Genomic DNA, 23,559 nt, shown 5'->3' on the forward strand with positions numbered 1-23,559 from the left:
CATCCACCCGCTTCTCCCTCCCTAGGCTCCCACCGGCCCCTCCCTGACAGACACCACCTCCTTAAGGAGGCCTTGGGCGGGCCCACAAGTCCAGAACTCCAAGGGCCTGTCCTAGTTCTGCCCTGAGCCTGCTGCTCTCCTATAACCTGGGCCCATGTGGTGCCCAGCGTGCTCCCAGGCCCTGTCTGGGGCCTTGACGCTGGGGGGGGGGGGTGTGGAATGCCCCTGATGTGGTGGCAGGAGTGGGGGGGCGGGGCACTCACAGCTCCTTGTAGTTCGCGTCGTACAGCGTGGCCCACTTGTTCTGCTGATGCGGTTGCCACTTGATGGACTGGTAATTGGGGTCCAGGTAGGAGCCACTGAGGCTATCACTGTCCTGCAGGAGACCTGGAGGGAGGGAGCAACCACGTGGGCGTTGCGCCCCACGCCCCCTCCTCAAGGGATGCTGGCCCGCTGTGAGCTCCGCGGCAGGCCAGGCACATACATACCTGGTGAGGGTGCCCCTGGCGGGTGCCAAGGCGGTGTCTGGACCCGGGCAATGCTGAGGGGCAAGGAGCCGGGCCCCGGTGAGAGGGGGCCCTGGGGAGGCCAGGGTGGGGATGGGGCTCGAGCTGGGTGTGGGGGCAGCGTCGCTGTGGTCCCGGGCTCCTGTTTGATCATTCCATTCAGCATCTGGGCGTTGAGGGTGTTGGAAGGTGATTCGGAGTGCTTCCTCTTCTTGGAGGGGTGTGCGGGGAGCCTGGGGGCGACACAGAGGCCATGGGGGGCTGGCTCGTTCCTGAGCCCCTTCCCCTCCCCCGGGCAGGAGCCCCCTTCCCCTCTTCACCCCATTTCAGCAAGATATGCCCAATCCAGAGGACACCCCTTCAAAAAAGCCCCTGGGCTTTACCTCCTCAGTGCTCCCCCATCACTCTGTAAGGTCATTCCCTGCTCCTGTCACTCCTCTCTAACCCCTGGATCATGGAACCAGGAGGGCAGAAGCCACACCTGACTTGTCTGTGTGTCCCCATCAGGCCCAGCTGTGGGCCTGGCGCACAGAGTCTCCTGATAGTTTGTGGAATGAACAAGCTGGTCCCTTCCCTGGGGTGTCATCCTCAGGGCCATCCTTGAGAGTGAGGACTCCACAGAGAGCAGCCTCCGAGGCTGGAAACAAGCCCCAGGTGCGCGGGCCACCAAGGCTGGGAAGGAGAGTTTCTTGGGGAGGAGGCTGTGGAGTCTTGTCCTGAACTAAACCTTCCATGACATCTCGATGTGTCAAACAAACAGATAAAAGGACAATTCCACTGTTTGGGGTCAGAGCAGGAGCCCCCGGACTCCCTGAGAAGGTTGGAAAGTCACTGGTGTCTGGGGAAAGGCACAGCCCGAGGTTTGTCCCTGCTCTCTCCCATCCTAGTTCCGTGCCCCCAACAAGCATTTCCTCCCCCTGGGAGCCTCAGTTTACCTATCTGGGCAATGGGGGTGGCCACGCTCACCAAATAAGGTCGTCAGAAGCATCTGGCCACAGCTACAGAGCTGCTGAGCGGGCACCTCCATAGGTACACGCTTACCCCCAACTCGTGGGGGCAGAGCTCACCCCAGGCCCCAGCGCCATCTCTGCCCTGCCCGGGCCCCCACCCCCCAAACCCACCTGCCCCAGGCTTACTCAGCTCCGTGCTGCTGCAGCAGCTGGTGTAGCATCTGGGACTGCTGAGTGTGGTGCAGATCGCTGGGCACGAGCCCCTGCCCCATGGCAGCATAGGAGGGCATCGGGGGCTCGGCCTTCATGTACAGGTCCCGCGGCAGGACGGGGTAGTGAGGTGGGGGGGGCGGGGGCGGCGGGGGGCCTGGGAGGTGGGCTGGAGGTGGAGGCGGGTGCTCCAGGCGAGGAGGCACGCCCACGTGGCACAGGGTCTCAGGGGTTATGGTGCGCAGGAGATGGGAGTCTGCAGGAGAGATGGTGGAGGGTGGGCATCGGAGACCTACATCACTCAGGTCCCTGGGCACAGGGTTTCCCACCTTCTCCTGAGACCAGCCCCACGAGGGAGGTGGACTAGGCAGCCTGAGGCTGGCCACTAGAGGCCCCGGCAGGGAGACAAGCCCCTGTCCAGGGGCGGGATGGGCAGCTTTAGTTTCTGGCCCCCCCGCCCCCCCCGCCCCCGGCTGTCCTAATTGGCTCCTTCCCCCCAAGCCTGGCTGCCCAGCGTCCTCCCCTGGCCCCTCACAGTCCCGATCCTCCTCTGGGCCTCAGGAAGGAGTCTCGGGGGGCCCCCCAGCACAGTCCTGCAGCAGCCCTCCTCCATCCGGCAGCCCCTCTAGCGGGCTCCCAGGGGCCAGCCCCCCAGCTCCCTTTGTTCCCCAGGAGGCATTCCAGAAATGTTTTTGGTAAGATAAACAGAACTCTTGACCCCTTTCTGGGCTGTGGGGAGACGGCTGCCCGAGATCCTTCTGCTTTTGGCCACCTGGGGGCCGCAGCACCCCTGGCACCCTCCCCCACCAGGGGAGGTGGGCCCAGGAGGTCAGCCAGGCCTGCACTCGGGCTGCACCCACGGCCTTCCCCGGCCGTCCACTTACCACCGAAGGGTGCGTCCATGATGGCGCAGGCGGGCAGGCGGGTGGCATCGCCGGCAGGGACAGGTTCTCAGAGGCCGGGCCAGGCCCCCCACCCGCCAGTGGGGAGACAATAGCCAGCGCCGGGGAGTATTTGACCAGCGATAATCTGGGCCTGTTGGGCGGCCGCTGGCCCCCTCCCTCCCTCGTTCCCTCCCTCCCCGATAAGGCCGCCCCAACCACTTGCCCAAACCCCAGAGGGGGAGGGCGGTGCCCGCTGGACTCACCATTCACCTGCTGGGGGGAGTAGGCCTCGGAGCCCGAGTCTGGGGGAGAATCCGGCAGTGTGCTGCAGGGGGAGGAGGGCGCTGTCGGGCAGGCAGCTCGTCTGTGGGGCCGGGTCCCCGAGACCCCAGACGCTGCAGGCCTGAGGTCCCCTCACTGCCCACCCCCAGGGGAATTTTTCTGCACGAGCCATCTTGGGGTACCAGGCAGGGTCTGGGGCAGGGTCTTTGGGCTCCTGACCTGTATCCCCTCAGACCTCCCAGGCACTTGGGGACCAGGAACCAGTGTCCCTGATGATGGAACAGGATTTAAGGACACAAGGACAGCGCAGGGATTCAAGGAGCAAGGACCAGGCCCGCTGCTCCCTTCCCACACCCACTGAAGCCCCACTTTCTAGAAACTCTAGGGAAGAGCTCTCTGGGGCTCTAAGGGGCTCGGCCGCCCCCCCCAGGGGCAGGTACAGGCTGGGCAGGGAGCCAGCCTCACCAGGTCTGGGTGTATTTTTTTCTTGCAGGTTTTATCAGCGGTTCAGGCGAAAGAAAAACTCAACCGTGAGAGATTAACACCCTGCGTTCGCCCAGTGAGGGGAGGCTTCGGCCTGGCAGGACAGCTCTCTGGCTGTCCTGGTCGCACGTCTGGAGAGACTGCCCGCCTCCATGCCCAGGCAGCCGCGCCCTCGCCGACACACCCCTGGGCTGATACCAGGGCCCTCACGCCCCCCTGGATGAGCCACCGGCCCAGCCCCTCGGGCTGTGTGAGAATGACAGAAAAGGCAACAGGACCCCCAAGGGCTGCCTGACACCTCTGCCCTGCGCCCAGCATCTCCTGTCTGCTCCCTGCACGGTGGCCATCGGGTTTTCTGGTGTGGAAAGGTCCCTGCTGTGAAACGTCTCAAGTCGGTGGGACCTTGTGTTCCTTCCCCGCAACTCCTCGTGCTGCTCAATCATCCTCGATGTGGTGGTTTATTGATTAATAAGTCCCTCCCCCACCGGCCGGCACAATCCTCCGCAGGAGGGACAGACCCTGGCAGGTGCAGGGGTCGTGCAGGGCCTTGGGTCCCTCCCAGGGGACACACGGTCTCTGCGCTATTGTGGGCAAGCTCCTTCTGTCCCTTAGAGATGGCCTCAGTGTGCCGCTGGGATCCTGCCGGGGGGCAGCACAGCCTCACTCACAGGCCAGCTAGTTCCGGGGTCCCCCCAGGAGCTGGTTACTTGAGAAGCTCAACGAGCTTACACAAACAGAGCCACACCGGGGACAGCGGTAGGGGACAGCGGGGACAGCAGTAGGCATCCAGCAGGTGTTTCTCACGCATTCGTTCTCTTCCCTCCCGTCTTTGCCCTTCGGGGTCTGGGCTCAGAGACAGCCCCTAGGCTGGATGTCTGCCCTGCGCAGCAAAAGCTCACCCCTAACACCCCAGCTCACCTCCGCAGCCCTCCCCCAGCAAGCCAGGCGACAGGTCCGGTACCCCCAGCCCCTCTGGCGCTTGCTCTGGGCTTCCTCCCCTTATTTCCACAATCCTGGAGGGGAAGCACTTTGGGCTAACTCTACAGGGTCCCCTGCTCCTGCCCCACGCTGGGGAACCCAGAACCTTCTTCGAGCCCCCCTGCAGAACCCAGCAGACCCATGTTCCTGCCTGTCCTCACGAGCACAGGTCTGTGGGCGGCCCTGGAGTCTGGCTGGGCTGCTGACCGCCACCATCCTGTGGTCACAGCCGGGCCCCCGGCGTGGACTCCTCAGAGAGAGGAGAGAAAGGGCCTGGGAAACTGGCTCGGGCAGGGGGAGCTTTAGGTACCACACCTGTGCCATCAGGCCGGTCCCCGCGGCCCCAGCAAATAGTAGCTAGATGCAGGAGTGGATGGCCCGGGGCAGTAAGGGGACCTTGCGTGCCCTGTGTGTGTGCACACGTGCGTGCCTGCGTGTATCCGTGTAGGTAAGCAGCCGTGTCTCTAGGCTTGCCTCCTCCCATCCCCTTTACACAGCTGTCAGAGAATTTTTGAGTGCTTACATCAGCCCTCATCACTCCCCTGCTCGGAATCCTCTGGGGCTGCCCACGACCTCGGAACAAAGCCACGAGCCCCTCCCCAGCCGCCCCTACCTACCCACAGGGCAGCCAGGTCACCACGGCTGGCCGGGGCACCACCAGCACCTCCTCAGCCCATAGACCCTGACCCCCTCCCGCCGCACACCTGCCTCCCACCCTCCCCGCCCTCACTCACCCTGGGGCATAGGGAGCCTTGGGCTCTGCCTTGATGGGGGGCCCAGAGCCCCCCAGGAAGGGCTTGGGAGCGCTAGCCATAGCATTGTTGTTGCAGTTGAGCGGGGCGCTGTAGCTCGGGGCGGGGAGGGAGCCGTGGCGCCCCGGGGACGGTCCGCCCCCAGGGGGGCTCAGGTGGTGGCCCCCGCTGGAGCCGGGAATCGCAGGTGGCCCGTGGGGGTAGGAGGCTGCACCGGCTGGAGCAGAGATGTCAGGGAAGCAGCTGTGGAGAAAGGAAGGAGCTCAGAGCCAGCCAGGACCCCAGTAGCTTGCGGACCCAGGGCCAGAGCACACCCCCCAGGTGAAGGGCGGAGGCCGAGGGGCATGAGGGTGGGCCCACTCACAGGTCAGAGGCGTCCTCCTTGCTGATGTACTCCTCCAGGATGCTGGTGTCTATGTTGGAGGGCTCCAGGGCCCCATTGATGTCGTGGCCTGCAGGGGAGAGCCAGATGTGAGCACCCCTAGGTCTCTGGGCCCTGCCCTATAGCTCTACCCAGGCTGGGGCCTCCAGAACATATGCCCCCAGGCTCCTCCCCACCTGCACATCCGTGTCCAGGTAGAGTCCGGCAGTGCCCATCACCTGACACCCTCCAGGAGGCATCGCAAGGATGCTTCCCTGGTCCCCAGCCTGCTCAGTGTCTCTGAGGAGGGGAGGAACCCAGAGCACAGATCGGGGACAGACAGGCCATTTCCTGTGACGTGAGCAAGTCCTCACTCTTGTCTGTAAAATGGGGTCATTATTCCCAAGTTTTATGGGGAGTTGTGAGGAGTAACGGAGGTATTTTATGGAACTGAGTGCCCAGCAGTTGCCCACCACCCTGGAAGGCTGGACCCAGACTCAGTGACTCTGTCCCGCCCTGCCTCCTTCCAGACAGCCCAGCTGCCAGGTCCCCAGGAACATGACGCCAGGCTGGCCTGAATCACACGTCCTGGCGGGGGGGGGGGGGCATATGGCCAGGGAGTCTTCTGCACCCCAGGCCCCAAATGCAGATGGAGAGGGAGTGGGGACTAGAACCAGAAGTGTCTGGCTCAGCCTCCGGCAGAGCTCGTCACCCCCATAACAGGGCCTAGGGTGTCCAGCCCTGGTACTCCAGAGGAGGAAACGGGCCCAGAGAGGTAAGGGCTTTGCCTGGCTTCACAGCAAGGAATGGAACGATGGTGGCCAGAGCTCCGCTCCTCCACCGCCCTCTCCTGGGCCCTCCCTGCTGGCCCCAGCCCTGCGAAGGGGAGGGACTCACAGAAAAGGCGCCCAGGACTCTTGGGCATAAGCAGGGGAGGAGAGGGGGAGGCGCTGGCCTTTCCCCTCCCAGGGTCACCTTGCAGGGGGGAGCAGGAGGGCGGGGTGATAAGGGGGCTGACGTAGGAGATGCGTCAGCCCCGATAATGGAGGACGGCCCCACCCACACTGCTGACCTGGGCTGACCAGCCCCACTGAGGCAGGAGATACCCCTCCCACAGGCCCCTGGAGCCATGAGCCTGGGGTCTGCACCTCATGCCTTCTCCCGGGGGAGCCCTGGGAATAGCTCAGGAAGATCCAGGAACAAATCGTGGGTTGTGTCCTCCCTGTTGTGTGACCTTAAGCTGGTCACATACCCTCTCTGAGCCTCAGTCTCCTCTTTAGTAAAATGGGGACATGAACAGCTAATACTTTACAGGGCTGACTGTGAAACAAGTTAAGGTATGTAAGGTGCCCGGCGCACAATGGGTGCTCAGCAAACAGACTGCCTGCCCTCACTTCACAGACCCAGAGCCCTGGGGTCCCCACAAGCCCCTGGCCCAGGCCCCTCCCTGGCCCCAGCCGGCATTTCAAGAATGCTGAGCCCCGCTTAGGTGATTAATGAGTGGCTAAGCCCTCCTAGGAGTCACGCGCTGCTCGGGACAGGCCCTCCTGCTGGCCCCCACCCCTGGCTCACCCGGCCAGGAACCGGGGACACCCACCGAGCACTGCCAGTGGCCGTCCAGGGTGCAGCGTGGCCCAGGAGAGAGAAGCTTCTCAAGCTGGGAATGACCAGTCTGCTCATCAAGGTTCTAGGATTCCCGTCTACACTCTGGTCCCCATCCCATCCTTCCCTGTTACCCGAAGATCCCGTTTATTAAATGCCTACTGTATGCCAGGCACTTTGGGAGCCAAAGACATTAACAACCATAGGAGTTTATTACATGCAAGGCATTCCGTGGGTTCTTCACGTGCAGTGTGACACTTAATCCTCCCCGACCCGAACGGCAATGATGATAAGAGGATACCGATAGTGACAGCGGCTCTGTCTGCAGGACTCCTGCGGACTACGTGAGCGACTGAGCGCCTGCCTACCAGGTCCGGGCACTATTCTCAGTGCTTTACATCATTAACACCATCCCTTTTATTCAGAGAGGTCAAGTCTCTTGCCCGAGGCAACACAGCCTGCAAGATTCAAACCCAGGCACAGGGGCCTGACTCCAAGGGGAATGGGGTGGTTGGTGGTGGATGAGACTTCCTGGCCATTCTGGGCTGCCCCACGTTATGGGCTGGTGGGGGGGGGGGGTTCCCTCAGGGGCTAGGGAAGGAGGGAGCCCTGGAGCATTACCCCCGCCCTGGCTGCTGAAGCTGCAGGTTTTTGAGACTGAACTTGGAATCTGCAGTGAATGATGGGGTGACAGAATCATGGTGTTGCTATTTATAATACGCCAGGCCCCCTCGTCTCCTCCTCCCCCTCCTCTGGCCAGGAGCGCTCCTAATCACCCCTAATCCTCCTGCCCACCTCCCTTGGGATGGGGGGGCCTCAGGCAGAGGCATCCTGGGAGACCCTAACGAGAACCAGATGTGGTTGAGGGGAGGAGAGACCCTCCCGTGCCAGGGGCCGGGAGGACGGGAGGACAAAGGAGGGAGGAGAAAACCACTGGGGCTGGGTCGGGGAGAAGTCTCAGGTTTGGGGAGTTGGTGGGCCTCCTGAGGAACACTGAGCCCACATCTTGTCGTTCTCTGGGACCCCACAAGGCCTGCCTGATGTTCTCTCCACACAGCTCAGCCTAAGGGGTCTGGCCCCCAGGCTGCCCCAAAAACCATACTGGAAACTTCTAATCAGACATTTGGGAGGGCGGGGTGAGGATGGGGGCTTGCGGGAACCCAGAGGTTCCTGAGTCGGGGCAGAGCCCCCAGAAAGCCAGGAGGAAGACATCAGCACACTTTTGGGGGTCCCCTGTCCTTGACTGCTCCCGGAAAGAGCTCTGGAACATTCTGGAGCCAACAACAGATACCTGCCAGGCAGGAAGCTAAGTGTGGCTCCTGCTGAGCCTCAAGATCTCCCTGGGAGGTGGGGAAGCTGCCCAAGGTCCCACAGTCAGAAAGCGGCACCACCAGGACACAAAACAGCTTCCCAGCCCGCCCCGTCCTCAAATGCTTCCACAACTTTCCACTGCTCAGGATAACAAGAGCCCTCCTGGAGGTCCACAGTGGCCCCCTGCCTGCCCCCTCCAGCCTCCTCTCCTAACCAATTCCCTGCAACTCTCCAAGTCCTGGGGCCTTTGCACATGCTGTTTCCTCTCCTGGAGGAAGCCCGTTCCCATTCACTGGGCTTGCATGTAAGTTTCTCCGAGAGGCGCCCTCTGACTCCCATTCTCGTGACTGGCGGCCTCCCTTCTCATCCGGCTCCTCACTCGGCTGCTAGCACAGACCTCACAGGAGAGTGGAGGGTCTGTCCACCGCTCACCCGCTGCCCACAGCTCACTCTCCAAGTAGCCACTCTGTGCCGATACTCTACGTGGCTCATATTTCACTCCTGTAACAACCCTCCAGGAGAGGTGGTTTTCTTGCTCTCCATTTTACAGATGACAAAGCAGGCTCAGAATGGATACAGGCCTTGCCCGAAGTTTACAGGTGTGGGACCTGGGATATGAGGCCAGCCCTGTTCTGCCTCTCTGGGGTATAAGCATCTAAGCATACAGTAGGCGTGCAATAAATGTTCATGGAATGAAGGAGCAAAGTGGCACAGGGGACACTAGAACCAGGCCTTCCTGGGTCTGGGGACCTCCAGCCGGCCATGTTACGGACAGAGCCCGGGGCTAGGCAGGGCCCCTCCAGGTACCGCCCCGTCCTGCTGAGCTCTGCGCCCCAGCTGCTCCTGGAGGATTAATTAGGGCCTCTATTACCTGCTTTTAACAGGAGCCAGACACTGCCCTGTCCCAGACAGGATGGGATAGGGGCTATGGAGAGGAAGCTCCCTCCCCTCTTCTCTCCTCCTCGCTTTCAGGCCACCCAGCGGGGCAGGAGGAGAACCGAAGGGATACAAGCCAGTCGCAGGATGAAGGCGGGTGGGGCCCCAGGTGGCCTCCATCCTGGACCCCTCCCTTCCCCCTCCTCATGCTCATGACCACCCCCCCACCAGCTGTGGCCACTGGCTGAGTCTGGGCCATTGTCCCAGGGAACGGGGGAGGGTGGGGACCCGGCACAGTGGGAGGCTTGTGCCCTGCCCACACCTCCCCCCGACCCGTCAATGGGGCACTTGTCAATTCATGTCCCAAACATGGCGGAAATCCCGTCGGCCACGTGGCCGTGGGCAGGGGAGGCCAGGGCCGAAGGATGCTGGCCAGGCCTAGCTGATCAGAACCTGGGGCTGACGGGGCTCAGGGCCCAAGTCTGTCCCCCTACTCGGCCCTGAATGTCCACCCCCAGGCATCTGAATCTGAAGGCACCCTGGCTCCAGGCCATGGCTGGGAGCCAGGGTGATGGGGGTCAGGGGACAGCCCACCCTAGCACTCCCCATGATGCCCTCAGGGATCCCTAGGCTCAAAGAGGCCAAGCTGCTAATATGGACCCTGCTTCATTGCTGTGCGACCCTTGGCAAGTGACCTGACCTCTCTGTGCCTCAGCTTCCTCCTCTGTCAAGTGCAGCAGGAATCCCTGCTTCCCGGAGTGGTCCTAAGTCTTCAACGACAGGGCAGGAAAGCTCTTCACCCCCAGGGACCATTCCTCAAGTAACAGTCATCGCTGTTTTCATCCTCTTGGGGCTCCCCTCCCCTCTCCTGCCCAGGCTGTACCCTTCTCTCCCATACCTCTCCACCTGACTGCAGACCTGCCCCACGGCGCCTCTAGAGGGAAGGGCGGGGGGGGGGGCGCTCCGATCTTCTCCTGAGTCCCTCTGACGCATGACGGGTACCGTGCTATTATTCTGGCACATTCACAGCAAAGTCCAGCCTCCAGGCTTTGGCTGTAGCCCCCCACCCCCTACCCCGGCGGGTAAGCCCTTGACGGCCGCCTCCCTGCTCTGGCAGCCCCTCCTTGATCCCCTCGATCACAGTGGGTCCCCAGTGCTGTTCCCAGTGTGGCCTGAGCTAAATGACGTGCTCCAAACTAGTTCACTCTAGGACAGGGCACAGTGGGCTCTCACCTCCTTTGGCTTGACCTTTCTATCTTTATTAATATGATTTGTGATTAATGTAATAACTGCTAGCCTTGCCCACTTCAGGCTTCAACCTGTGACCAGACTTCCCACTCAAAATGCCTTCCGGTCAGATGCTTGACTTTGCAAGCTGTCCTTTGCATCTCTGCGTCATGTCCCCAGTTAGCTGGGGGCTGAATGACAAGGGTATGGCTCCTTCGTCATTGCCATCAGGTCCTTAAATCTGAGCCACGGCTGCCTTTATTTGCCAAAAATGCAAAAGTACCCCATCTCCTCCAGGGGACCTGGAATCCTCGGCCATCCCTGGGCTACAGCTCTGTCCTCCCCTAGACCCCATACAGCTACCACCCTGTCCTCAGGTCGACACAAGGCTGAAGTCAGAGCCCCAAGAGGCTCCCAAGCCAGAACTGAGCCCAGAAGCTGCAACATGTTCTGTGGGGACGCACACTGATCTCCAGGGATCTTCAGTTTGCTCTGGGGGGGGCCCTAGCCCTGATGCTACAGGGCCAAGCGAGCTCCCACCCGATGGCCCCATCCCTCTTGCACAGGCTGGGGAAGGCCTCCACTCAGGGGAAGAGTACAGACCCTGCAGCTTGGGGCGCAGGCACGTCTCTACAGAGTTACCCATGTCCCTCTGGATTCACATGCCAGCATGTCCCCCACACACATGTGTACACAGAGGCACACTCCCCCTGACCCACACATGATCGTGTACATACCCACACACACACAGTGGCATACCCTTCCCACATGACACACACGTGTGCTCATTCATTCATTCATTCAAACAATTACTGAGCATATGCTATGTGTCGGGCATGATGCTTGGCTCTGGAGCTATGGTAATGAACAAACGAACTTCCTGCCCATGAGGAGCCGATGCTCTGGAGGCAGGGTCAGATGACAAGACGGACAGGTAAAATTCCATAGCATTTCAGAAGATAACAAATACTATGGAGAAAATCAAGCAGAGAGCGGGGGCAGGTGGGGCAGGAGAGCTGGGAAAGCTGCAGTTTTCAACAGGACAGTCCGCGAGGGCCTCCCGATATCCCACGGGGATATCTGGGAAAAGCATTCCAGGCAGTGGGGAGCCAGTGCAAAGGCCCTGCGGCTTGAGCATCTCTGTGCTTATTCTCATGTCAGCGCACCTCCCAGACTCGAACGCTCGTGCACACAAATGCTCACTGGCCAAGCGGCAGGCTCAGGCCAACAGCACTCCAGATCGGAGTCAACTCAGCGTCGCAGACCCTCGGCTACCCCTGCCCCAGGCTGCAGACCCTACAAGGAAGAACCACAGAGGGAGAAGAGAGCCCAGGGGCTAAGATGGTCAAGAGGAGAGTGAGGGAAGGGCCCAAGGGAGCAAGGGTCCCCAAACTCCTCAGAGGGGCTGAGCCTGTCATTGTACCTTATGAGGGCTGGAGGGACCCAGGTCAGACGCAGATAGTGCTCTCCCACTGATGTGGCCTACAGACAGGCAGAGGACAGGATGCCCTGGGGCTTCCACAGGCCAGGCCAGTGGAGGCTCTGGACCCAACTCCCCCCCCCCGCCCCAGCCCCAAGCCGGGGTTTTGTCCTTCCCTCCCCTCCCACTCCAGACCTTGGCACTCCAGGGGTCTCAGGACTCGGCATCACACAGCACGCAGCCTCGACCATCTGAGTGAGGGCTCCAAGGTCTAGAGAGGTCAAGGGGCTGAATGGAAGTCACCCAGCCCAGCCATCCATGGTGGATCAGGACCCCTCAGCGCTCAAGGAGAGGCCCCCTCCCTGTCCCACTCTAGGTGGACACCCAACTGTGATAGGCAACCCACCAACTTCGTCTCGGACCTCAGCACTTCTCTCCTGGAAATGAGACACCACCTGGACTTCCACTGAGTCCCGGGACTCCCAGGAGGCAACTTATGCAAAAACCTCTGGCCGGTGTATGCAGCAAACAAGACAAAAAGGACCGTTAGCCCTGTCCCCCCTGCTGCCGGCCTGGCCCAAGCTCCCCATGGCTGAGGGGCAGGGTGGGGCCCCAGCTGGAGGCATCAGGGCCCAGGAGCTGGCATCAGGGCCCCACAGGACCAGACCTGCAGGAACCTCGGGCCCTGCCTGCAGAGTGCGTCCCATAACGCTGCTGGTTCCCCCCAATCCTTGGCCCAAACGGCCCAGAGAGGGTGAGGGAATTTCCCAAAGCACACAGCACCAGCCACAGGCCCCAGCCCAGGGTGGGGCACTGACCTACCCCGAGGATCAATACATCCTCAAAGTGGAGGGCAAGCCCCAGGGGCAGTAATCACTGTCCAGGCTGACATTTCTGGGGCATTACCGCACGGGGCACTTACCAGGCCTCAGAACACCCAGTTCACCCAACCCCCACAGAAACCCTGAGAAGCAGGTACAGGGCTACAGCTGTATTCCCATTTTAAGGATGAGGAAGTAGAGGCACAAAGAAGTGCAGAGATCGGCCCAGGAGAGGGACTGTGGGCAGCACTCCGGGGAGTACATAAGGCCATGACTTACCTGACCCCCAGCCCAGGGGCTACCCACATCCAGCAGGGGCTGAAGACTTTCATAGGGGAGAGGAACCCTCCCATATACACAGCCAGGCTATGAGGGAAACTGAGGCCCAAAAGCAGGCGGGGGGTGGGGGTGGGCCGTGAGGAGGAAGAAGGTGGGAAGGAAGGGCAGGCAGCCTGGGTAGGGCAGGGCCAACTCCCCGTTAATGATCCAGTTAATGATTTCTGCTCCCCGTTCTTATCAGAGGGCAAAGTCCGAGGGCAGTAGCCAATCAGCAGCTGCCAGGGCCCCCCCAGTCCTGTAAGCCCTTGAGAATCAGAGAGTGGGGGCCAGGTTCCCAGGAGGACGCCAGACTGCCCAGAGCAACCCACCTGTCTATCCCCCAAATACCCTGCTTGGCCCTGCCTAAGACCCCAGGGGCACCCTGCCAAGACCCCCAGACTCAGGAGAGGCCTCGCAGCAAGCAGGTTGGAGACAGACAGCCTGCTCCTCTCCCCCACCCCCCGCAACCCACACTGACCCCAGGCCCTCCCAGAGAATTGGCTTTCTCAGGTGCACCCCCCCACCCCGCCTTTGTTCACATTGCCATTGTTGCCTCTGCTGACCCTGCAAACGTTTCCTGCACCCCCCCAGCCCCATGCCGCCCTGGGCCCTGGGCTGGGTGTTGGGGACATGGGGATGAGTCAGACCCCCCACTACTATTTCCCCTCCAGCTGGACTCAGGACCCAGGGAGGCCGGGCTGGGACAGGACTCCTCCCGAAGGCACCCCATCTCACCTTCTCGACAGTCAGGGGTCCAGCTGCCTCCCCCATCCACCTACTCCTTGGGGCACCACAGACAGACAGACAGACAGACAGACTGATGTAGGGCCCAGTGCCATGCGATCACACACCCCAACTCAGCCCCAGACTCCTGTCCAGGGTGGGACATCCTCTCCCCAAAATCATCGGGTGCCCTCCCCCTGCGGCCTCCTCCTGCTCTCTGGAGGCAACAGGCTGGTCCCCACCAGAGGCCACCCTTCCTCCCCCAAGGCCCTAGTGGCAGAAGAGAGAGCTGGGGGCTTGGTGGCAGCTCTGGCTAATGCTGGCTAACTCCCTTCCCTTGGAGTCTTGGCCCCCTGGGAAAGGGGGTCAGTGGCAGCCCCTCCGTCCGTGGCTTTCAAATCAGGATGCCGGGGCTCTGGGGGCTGTGGGAAGTCCTGCCGCCCACACCCCTTGTGTATTAGGAGGCCACAAGTTTGCCTTTCTTTGGTGGCTAAAAAGAACCTCATTGGAAGCCCCTGGTCTGGTCCCAACCTCCTGCCTACCCCCAGGAGGGGAGATGAGGCCAAAGTAGGGAAGTCAAGAGTGAATGCCCTGGTGGGACATGAGGCCAAGTGGGGGTCCCCCCCCTCACCTCTCAGTGGCCTTTTTTGCACCTGCTAGAAGCCCCGTTCTCCTAAGTCTCCAAGTCTTTCACAGCACTTGCCTTCTGGGGGCCAGGGCGCTGCTCACCCAGGCCCCAGGTGCCCCTGGAACCAGGGGTCAGCACCCTCCACCTTCCATGTTCTAACACGGCCCTCCTTCCCAGGGCTGGGAGACGAGGCTCATCAGATCCGAAGGCATCATCAAGACCTTCTCTGTCACCCCCTCCTGTCTTGCAGGTAAGGGAAAGGGGTCCAGAGAGGGTGGGAGCTCAGCCCAGGGTCACAAAGCTCTCAGTGGCAGGGCCCGAGCCCGCACCAGAACCTCTAAGGTTCTATAGGGCTCCTCTGATGCCGTCTTGCCCCTGTCCCTGACCGGGGTCCGGGAATCTAAGGCCCCAGCCAGTCAGGATGCTGAGAAGTATACCAGCCACCATGACCCTATTACCTGCCGGGAGCCAGTGCATCGCGCCTGGAGGGTCCCCTCTCTGCAGGCCCTGTGCCCGCCGATCTGGGCAGCGGGAGCCTCCTTCTAGGGGATTAGCAGGGCGATCACGGGGGCCCGGCTGTACCAGCCTCGAGGGGGCCGCCCTGTCCCAGCCTCCCACCCGAGCCCCAAAGCGCCTTAGCCCCCAGCCCACCACCCCTGGGTTGGGCACAGTCTGGCCCACTGCACGGGATAGGACCCAGGACACGGGCCTGGGGTTCCAAGAGAGTGCGCCACGGCAGACAAGGGGTCTGGTTCGGCCCCTGCCCTTCAGCAAAGCCTTTTTCTGTCTCCAGCCCAGAGCTGAAAGCACAGACCCTGCCCCTGTCCCCATGTCCACGGGGAGTGACCAAGGTCAAGTGAGGACCAGAATGAGAACTCAGGTTCCAGCCCCAAGGGCGAGAGTTCCAGAACAACATACCCGCACTCACAACACTCACTGACTTGCACACTAACAGTCTTGAGGACACCAAGGCCTGGCCCGGAGGCCCCCCCACACCACTGCAGACCTGCTCCCTGCCAGCTGCCCCCCCCAAATGGCCCCAGAGACTCCTAGAGCCCCAGCGTCAGCCCACCCTCCTGCTCATCTCAGGCTCTGGGAACACTTCTTCAGCCCCCGGCTCCCTCCACCCGCCTCAGCGGGCAGCCCTACACCCCCGCCCTGCTCCCCACAGACATTCTTGAGTCTCCTCTTATCTCTCTGGAGGGAGCCGCACAGCCTCCCCGCCAGGCCAGCCGCATGGCTGAGCTGTGGCGTCAGCGCCCACCCCCCACCCACGGCCAGGAGGGAAAGTTTGGCTCAGGAGATGGGGAGCTTGAGCTCTGCCTGGTTCCAGGGTCCTGGGGCAGGCCGCATGGGGACAGCTGCGGAAGCAAGGGGGCCTGGCCCATGACCGTCCTGGGAATCTAGTGGGCTCAGGATACCCCCAAAACAGCACCCTTTCCCTCCTTCTCAGGGGCCCCGAGCCCCCACAAGGCCCCTTGAGGGTTCATAAAGGATGAACAGTGTCTAGGGAGAACCAGAGCCCTTGGGACTGATGGGGGGGACAGCTTAGAACCCTCAAATGGCCCAACTGCCCCAGGATCCACCATTTAATCAAGTCCCAGGCTGATTTCTTGGGTCTGGGTCTGCTGGGCTGTCCAGAATCCTGAAATAAGGAGGCCTAAAGCTAGGAGATGGCCTTACCCATTCGGCAACCAGAAGTGGACAAAGTTCCCCAACCAAGGCACAAAAAGAGAGCCACTGAGGCAAAGGAAGGCCTTCCTCTCTCCCTCCTGGACTCGCCTCTGGGTCCTAGGCTGGAAACTTGGGCTGTGATCCACCACCCCGCAGCCCAACAGCCCCAGCACAGTGGTGTCCCCGTGGACCACCCCATCCCTGGGGGCAGGTGCACACTCAGGACTAGGCTGTGGGCTTAGGGACTGGGGCGAGAGGGTGAGGACAGAGGCTTGGCTACCCAAGTTGGTGGAGAGGAGCCCAAGAGGGGCCGAGGGGCTGACGAGATGTTCCAGGGAGGGTCTGAGAAGCCAAGTGGGCTGGGACACGGCAGCCTGCTTCTCTGCCTCCCCTTCCCACATTCTGTCCCTTTCCTCCAGGGTCCAGCACCCAGGAGGAGGGGGAAAGACCTGGAGGAGGGGCAGAGGCTACCCAGGAAAAGGGGACAGGAGTCTGGGTAGATATAGGAGCAGACCTCCAAAACCACTGTGTGTGGTGTGTGTGTGTGTGTGTGTGTGTGTGTGTGTTGGAGGGTAGGGGGGCCAGGGGTAGAAAAAAACATTGTAGATTGTGCGTAGATGTTTAGATCCCAGTCCTGGTGAGGGTCCTGTCCGGGTCGAGGTGAGGGGGTGAGGTCACTCCGGGGGTGGGGGTATCAGCCAGAGGAAGCATAGCACCAGGGACTGGTGTGGGTAGAACAGCCCCAAGCAGCCTCAGAGGGCTGGCAGGATGCAGTTCACCACTTTGGGAGGGTCTCAGAGTGTGGAGGTGGCTGGCAGCAGGGATGCTGACTTTGAGAAGGTTCTAGCCCAGGGAAAGCATTTCAGGGTTGGGGGGAATCCAGCCCAGGGAGGAATGCTGGGGAGGGGTTCCAAGCCCAGAGTAAGGGAGGGATGGCTGCTTCAAGGGGAATTTCAGCCTTGGGGGAGGGAGCAGCATTGCAGAAGGTGGGTGACGGGCTTGGAGGGGGTCCTAGTCTCAGGCAAGCACATGGGGAGGTCTCAGCTCCTAGAAGTCAGGCTGGGCATAGGCTGCCCACCTGAAAAGGGCACAGGGGCCTGAGTCTTTAGGCAGGGGGCCCGACCTCTGGAAGGCATGCTGAGGAGCTGGGGGGCCAGCCTAAAAGGCATGGAAGATCCTAGAAGGCATGCTGGGGTCCGAGCCTCAAAGGGGGTCTGGGAGTCTGGGTCTGTATGAGGTTCAGGGAAGCACAGTGGAGAGTCCCCAAACTCGGGAAGTGCACTAGGGGTGGGAGGTGTCAGGTTTTAGGGGGCACTGTAGGTCCTGGAAGGCATGAAGAAGGACCAAGCATGGGAGGGGACACGGATCCTAGGAAGTTGCGTGCTGGGGGGACCGGGAGGGGGTGCCCAGCTTTAGCGGAGGTGAGCAGTAACCTCCCCGGGACTCCCAGCCCTGGGAACCAGCCCCGCAGGCAGCCACCAGCCCGGAGCGCCCCGGCCCAGAGGAAGCATTCTGGAGTCCCAAAGTGGTCGAAGCAGAGTTGGGGGTCCCAGTCCCCGGGGAGCTCGGCTGGCCGTTCCCAGCACGAGGAGAGTCGCCGTCCTCCACCCCCTCCCCGGCCGGCCCGCGGTCCCTCACCTTCGAAGAAGCGCTGCAGCGCCTCCGTCTCGTCCACCACCTCCATGGCCGGCCTGCCCCGCGCGCGCTCGGCCGCGGCCCCGCTACAGCCCGGCCCGGGGGCGCGGCATCGCCGGCGCGGCCCGCGCGACAGTACCGGCTCAGCTCCGGCCACGGTCCCGCCCGGCCCGCCGCCGCGCTCGCCCCTCGCGCGGCCCTGGCCCGGCCCCCGCCCGCCCCCCGCCCCTCAACACCCCGCGCCCCGCCCGCCGCGCCCAGCGCCCCCTGGCGGCCCGGCCGGGGCCGCAGCCCCGGGAGGGTAGGACACGGCGCGGCTCCCCGAGACGGCGCTGGGCGCGGGGTGACTTCCCCGGCCGGGGTAGGGGTCCGCGGCCGCGCCCCCGCCCCGCAGTGCTCGCCCTCTCCTTGGGCACGGGAGGGTAGCAGGCTACTGACTCTTAGCTTCTCAGAAGACGCCCGCGATTTCCTCCCCTGGCCCCCGACCCCACACATCTGGTGAGCAGACTGCTGGCGGGTCTCCCACCGAGGACATACTATTGCGTGCATTTTGCCGACGAGGAAACGGGCTCGGGCTCAGGAATGAGCAGTCCTGTGCTGTCCGGTAGGACTCTGCCTGATGATGGGAATGTTTCTCTGGGTGACCGGCGTATCCAGTAGGGCCGCACTAGCCGCACGTGGCGATCGAGCACTTGAAATGTGGCTGGTAAGACGGAGGAACTGGCTTTTCAATTGTATTTAATTTCCAGTAGCTCAAGAGTAAATAGCTATGGGCAGCTACGGTATTGGACTTGGACGGCATGGGTCTGAGGCTTTCAAGGTAATTGGGGTCAAAGCGTGCATTCGGAGCCAGATCCTGGCCAAACCTGGAAAGACAGCCTCTTGGTCACTGTTTCCCTGTGTGGTAGTGGGAGACCCACAGGTTCTACCTCCTATCCTAGTGTGCCCAGGATAAACCCACCATCCCCTGTCCGTCTGTCCCCACCTCTGGAGCACCTCCTCATATCTGTTTGGCCCTTCTGCACCGCCTCTGTCCTCAGTGATGGCCTCTAGAACCTCCCAAATCACTCTTTTTTAAAAAAGATTTTATTTATTTGAGAGAGAGAGCACGAGTTGAAGAAAGAGACAGAAGGAAAGGGAGATGCATACTCCCCTCTGAGCAGAGAGCCCAAGGTGGGGCTCGATCCCAGACCCTGAGATCATGACCTGAGCGGAAGGCGGATACTTAACCAGCTAAGCCACTCAGACACCCCTCAAATCACTCTTCTAAAAATGTCAATCAGATCACGTCATTCCTTTGCTAAAACCAGTAGTTTCCTGTCGTGTTCAAAACAGTATTTAAACCTCTTGTCCTGGTTTCGGAGGCCTTCTATGCTCTGCCCCTGCCCTAACGTACCACTGGCCTCAGCTCCTCCTTTTCTCTCCATTGCTAAGTCACAGCCCCCAAGGCCTCCCTGCCCTCACTCAAACATGCCAGGCGCACATCTGCCACATGCTGTTCCATCTGTCTACAACACTGGTCCCTGCATGACTGGCTCCTTCTCACTCATCACCTCTCTGAAGCAATTCCCCCTACCTGCCCTTTTTTTTTTCACCACATAAAAGATTTTTACTCAGTTCTTGTGATTATCCTTCTGGCTTTAGATTGGAAGCTCTGGGAGGGTAAGAGGTTTTTCGGGCTTGGTCATTGCCATGGCTTCAACACCAAGACCACCAGCTGGAACGCAGTTCATTCTGAGTAAATACACATGAAAGGAACAGACAATGGCGTCTTTACACCGCAGAATGCTAGATCTCTGAAACTTTGGAAGCAGAGAATCCTGGAATCTCGGACCCAGCGAATCATCTCGCTGCGGAGTGGTGCTGCTACAGCCTCCCAGGATCCTCAGATAAGCAAGTCAGAGCTGGAAAACTGATCCCACCCGAACCACTGTTTGACAGACGACAGGACTGGGACTGAGACCACAAGGCCCAGAGGGGCGGGAGGACCCCCAGCTGACCGAGATAGCAGCCCTGGCCGCCAGGAGGGGGCCACACTGCCCAGCCAGTGCCCCCCACCCCAGAGGAGCGTGGGGGGCAAGCCGGGCTGCTCAGTGGGCACGGGGATGAGAGCCTGTGAAGCTGCTCCCACCCAGGCAGCCCTCCCCTTCCTCAGCGGCCGGCCCTGGGGGAGGGGCGGCCGGTGCCTGAGCCCCAGATGTGGCCCAGTCAGCAGGCCGGTGGTGGCCCACTGAGGAGGGTCAATGCCACAACAGTTCTGGGGCTGGGGGAGGGGGCGCCCAGGCCGGCGGGCGCCTCACAATGAGGTTCTGTCCCTCCAGGGGCCGCGCTCCGAGCTGTTGCTCCTCCATATATAGAATGGGATTTTGCTGGAGGCCCCAGCTGTGTGTGCTGACGGTGCTCCCCCCGCAGGGCCCCGGTCGAGAAGGGGGGAGAGGGCCACACTGAGACGCCTATTCTTTTCCCGCTGATACACCCCAGAGGTCCCCGCCCCCCGCAGCCTCCCTTAAGACAATTGTTATTCTCTGCTCTGCCCCCTCCCCCACCCGGTCAGGCCTGCCTGTGGACAAAGTAGACACCCGCCTACGCCATGGGATTTTTTTTTTTTTTAATGAATTTATTTTAGGAGTTGCCCGGAACCAGCTGGAAAACTAGCTCCTTTATAAGCCTTCACCTACCCACAGGTCTTTCCACCATGGCTCCACACGGTGCTGAAATGCCCACCATTTGAGGGCTTTGGTGATGAGCGAAGCATTGCCCCTGTGTGGATCATCAAAGGAGTGGGATATGCATATTTTGTCCCCAACACCCCAACTCCTCAAGTTGGATCATTAGGCCTCTGGGGTGGCCTTGAACTTGAATGGGGTGGGACGGAGCTTCCTGTTCATCCGGTGGGAGCTGGCCCCGCTAAGGGTGTTCCGGCCCTACCCTCTCCCCTGATTCCACTAGGCCACTGAGCAAAGGAGGGACTCCCCCAGGGGTTCCCATCTCTGGGTTGGGGGAGAGGAGTGGCTAAAGTCCCAGACTCTGGGCCTCAGCCAGAAGCTGAGGTTGCCACCGTCAAAGTCCAGAAGGAGGCCTGTCTGGGACAGGGCGGCGGCTAGGGCTGCTAAGGGAGCCCAGTGGAACTGTGCATAACCAGGACTTTGAGGGAGCCATCCACAGAGAGGAGCCCCATCTGCACCCTGTCCCCACCAAACCATAAGGAGTGAACAACCAAGACTTCCTTCCTGGCCGAGCAGGGGCGGCTGTCCTGTGGTCATCTCAGCCACCCTCCAGGGTCTGCCCTCCCATCCTGGGAGGGCTCCTCTGTAAGTCAGCCTACTAATCCCGCCTCTCGGCGAAGGTAAAATGGCAGGGAAGTGATCCGTAAGTGCTGCTCTTCTATCCCAGGACAGTTCCTGGTGCTCCGCGGGGCCAGCAGGAGGCAGCACTGGGGAGAGGGAGGCAGGGACGGAGGGTAACTGGAGGCACAGAGTACCCGGCTGGAGGCCAGGCCAGGAGTGGGTGGGGCTCATCAGCTAGCCAGATGGCCAGGCCTCCCTGTTGTGGGACCTCCGACCCCCCGTGGGCTCCTATAGCCCCAGCACCCGCCCCTTTTGCAGAGGAAGGGAGGAAGGCCCATGGGGTGGCGAGTGGGAACCCAGCGGCAGCGAGGCAGCGATGGGGGGGTGCGGCGGGGTGCTGCTTCCCCGGACCTGGGTGAGAGGGCTGTGGGGAGCCCTGCAGGATAAACCCCCTCCCGCCTCCCTCCCAGCTGAGGTGGACAGGCCCGTCCACAGGGCCTGCGTGGGGATGGGAGGCACAGCGCTGCTCCAGACCTTCCCGGAATTGCCCTCGCGAGAGCCTTTTCCCACACATTCTGTGTGACCTTGGGCAAGTCACAACCTCTCTGGCCCTCGGTTTCTTCGGCTTCTGCTCCACGAATTGGACAGGACAGTCTGCAAACTCGGTGAGACTGAGTTTCTGAGGAAGAACCTCGGAAAACCACCAAGTGCGGGTGGAGGCCAGAGTCTTCAGCCGGGTGGCCCGGACTCTAGTCCGGCCGCTGTCCCCACAGCCTGAGTCACCCTAAGCAGGTCTTTGGCCTCTTTGAGCCGCTTCTGTTCAAAGAGGCTGGGGATGAAGCCAGGCACTATTCTGTCGCCTTCCCCCGGCCACCAAGTAGGGTCCCTCGGGACTCTCGAGGGGGTAAGAGGGTGGGCAGTGTGAGGAAGGGGAAGGTCGAGGTCAGGTCAAAACTTGGCTGGCTCAGTGTCTGGGCCCACGCTGCCATCTCCCGGGGACGGGCTGGAGGAACAGCGCCACCTGCTGCATGAAGGGGGCGTGCCGGCGGGCCTGGCCTCGTGTGGGCAGGAGGCCCCAAAAGCTCCCCGCCCACCCAAGGCCTGCAGCAGGCCCCTGGGCCTCACTGTCCTGGAGCCTGCACGTGCTGGGGTCCCTGGGGTGCCCTGGGTGGGCCTCTTTTGCACCCTTCTAAAGAAGCACTCAGCAAAGGTTTCCAGTGGCCCCCGCTTTTCAGTGCTACCCTGCTGGGGGGTGTTAGGGGAGTCCTTGCTCCTCTGCTCTGGTTCTCGGTATTGGGGGGAAGGGTGGGAACTGTCAGATCAGCGCCCCATATGCTGGCTCTTTGGTCTTGGGCAGCTTACTTACCCTCTCTGTGCCCCAGACCCCTCGGGGAGGAGAAAGGGACTAAGAAGTCCCATCTTTCAAGGCCCTGATGGGGTCATGAACATGGATCTCCCGGTACACCTTCCACATGGGCAGGGCTCAACAAGGGACTGCCCCCATTTGTGTGGGGGCTCTGAGGGTCTTCTGGTTCCTCACTGCGGCTCAGAGTGTGGTCCTAGACCGGGGCATCGACAGCAGCATGAGCCAGTCTCAGGGGGCCCCTCCCACCCCTGAGCTCAGCAGCAGGCCCCCCAACCCGTGCCCCCCGAGCTGGGAAGAGAGGTCACTCAAGGCAGCCAGCGTGCTTCTACACGCAGTTTATACACAGCTCTATACAATATACAGAAACCTTTATATACAGATATATTTATAGAATAAGCTATATTAATTTGTCTCTCCTTTTTACAGCAATATTAGTGTGGATCTTTCATACAGTAAGTACAAAAAGTTGCGGGAGAATGGCACGGACAGTGCCTGAGTGTCTGGGGCCCAGTTGCTCGCTACCGATTGCATATGGAGGTCACCCAGACCCCGGGGAGAACAGGCCAGCTCACGGCTGGGATTTTGTGCTGCGTTCTGTGAGCAGACTGGGGGGGGGGGGGTTGTGGTCTGAGCCACCCTAAGCTCAGAGGCCCCCAAGTGTGGCATGGGGAGGAAGGGAGAGGGGCGCAGCAGGCCCATTCTTTCAGGGGGTGTGGCGGGGAGAGGGCAGGTTCCAGGTGGGCGGACCCTGCGGCATCCAGGGCTGAGTCCAAGCCTGCCCCAGCCCCAGGTCTGGAACCGTGTGTGGCTGCAGCCGTGGGGGTGGGGAGTCTGTCCCTGATGGCTCAGTCCTGGGCATGGGCGGCTACCACGCCCCCTTAGAGGTCCCGGGGGCCACCCTGGCAGAGGAGGAATTAAAAGGCCAGACACCAAGTCTCTCCCTGCAATTGGCTGAGGTGCTTGTTGGAACTTTACTCTGATTTACGATGTTTTTTTCTAAAATCTAAGAGCCACCGATTCCATCCTGCTTCTGCTGGGCCCAGGCTCTGCCGGCAGTGGGCCCCTCAGCAGGGGCATCCTGGACTCTTGTGAACGGGGGTGTCAGAGAGGGAGGGAGGCCCAGCTCCCCGGACTCTGGCTCCATCTGTCACGGTGGGCAGGGGGTCCCAGAGCAGCATCCAGGGCAGTCCCCGCTCTGTGGGATGGAGGTCAGGACACAGGCCCTCAATACCAGTGATCATGAGATTGGGGGAGCGGTGAGGATC

The 23,559-nt window shown here is 61.5% G+C and overlaps 1 protein-coding gene across 3 annotated transcripts in view; it reads right to left on the bottom strand.

The window, feature by feature from the left end:
- The window catches only part of MYRF (myelin regulatory factor), a 32,601-nt gene extending 14,824 nt beyond the window's left edge, over positions 1-17,777 (bottom strand). For all 3 annotated transcript variants that reach the window (XM_080816907.1, XM_080816906.1, XM_080816905.1), the window contains exons 1-7: positions 17,645-17,777; positions 5,410-5,497; positions 5,028-5,288; positions 2,814-2,875; positions 1,643-1,922; positions 489-739; positions 264-387 (exon numbers count right to left, since the gene is read on the bottom strand). In XM_080816907.1, the coding sequence (XP_080673033.1) occupies positions 264-387; positions 489-739; positions 1,643-1,922; positions 2,814-2,875; positions 5,028-5,288; positions 5,410-5,497; positions 17,645-17,690 (1,112 nt within the window). In that variant the 5' untranslated portion in view covers positions 17,691-17,777. The remainder of the gene's footprint in view (positions 1-263; positions 388-488; positions 740-1,642; positions 1,923-2,813; positions 2,876-5,027; positions 5,289-5,409; positions 5,498-17,644) is intronic.
- Between the last annotated feature and the right edge of the window lie 5,782 nt (positions 17,778-23,559).

The sequence above is a fragment of the Martes martes genome (genome assembly GCF_963455335.1).
Source record: "Martes martes genome assembly, chromosome: 10".
Taxonomy (NCBI): Eukaryota; Metazoa; Chordata; class Mammalia; order Carnivora; family Mustelidae; genus Martes; species Martes martes.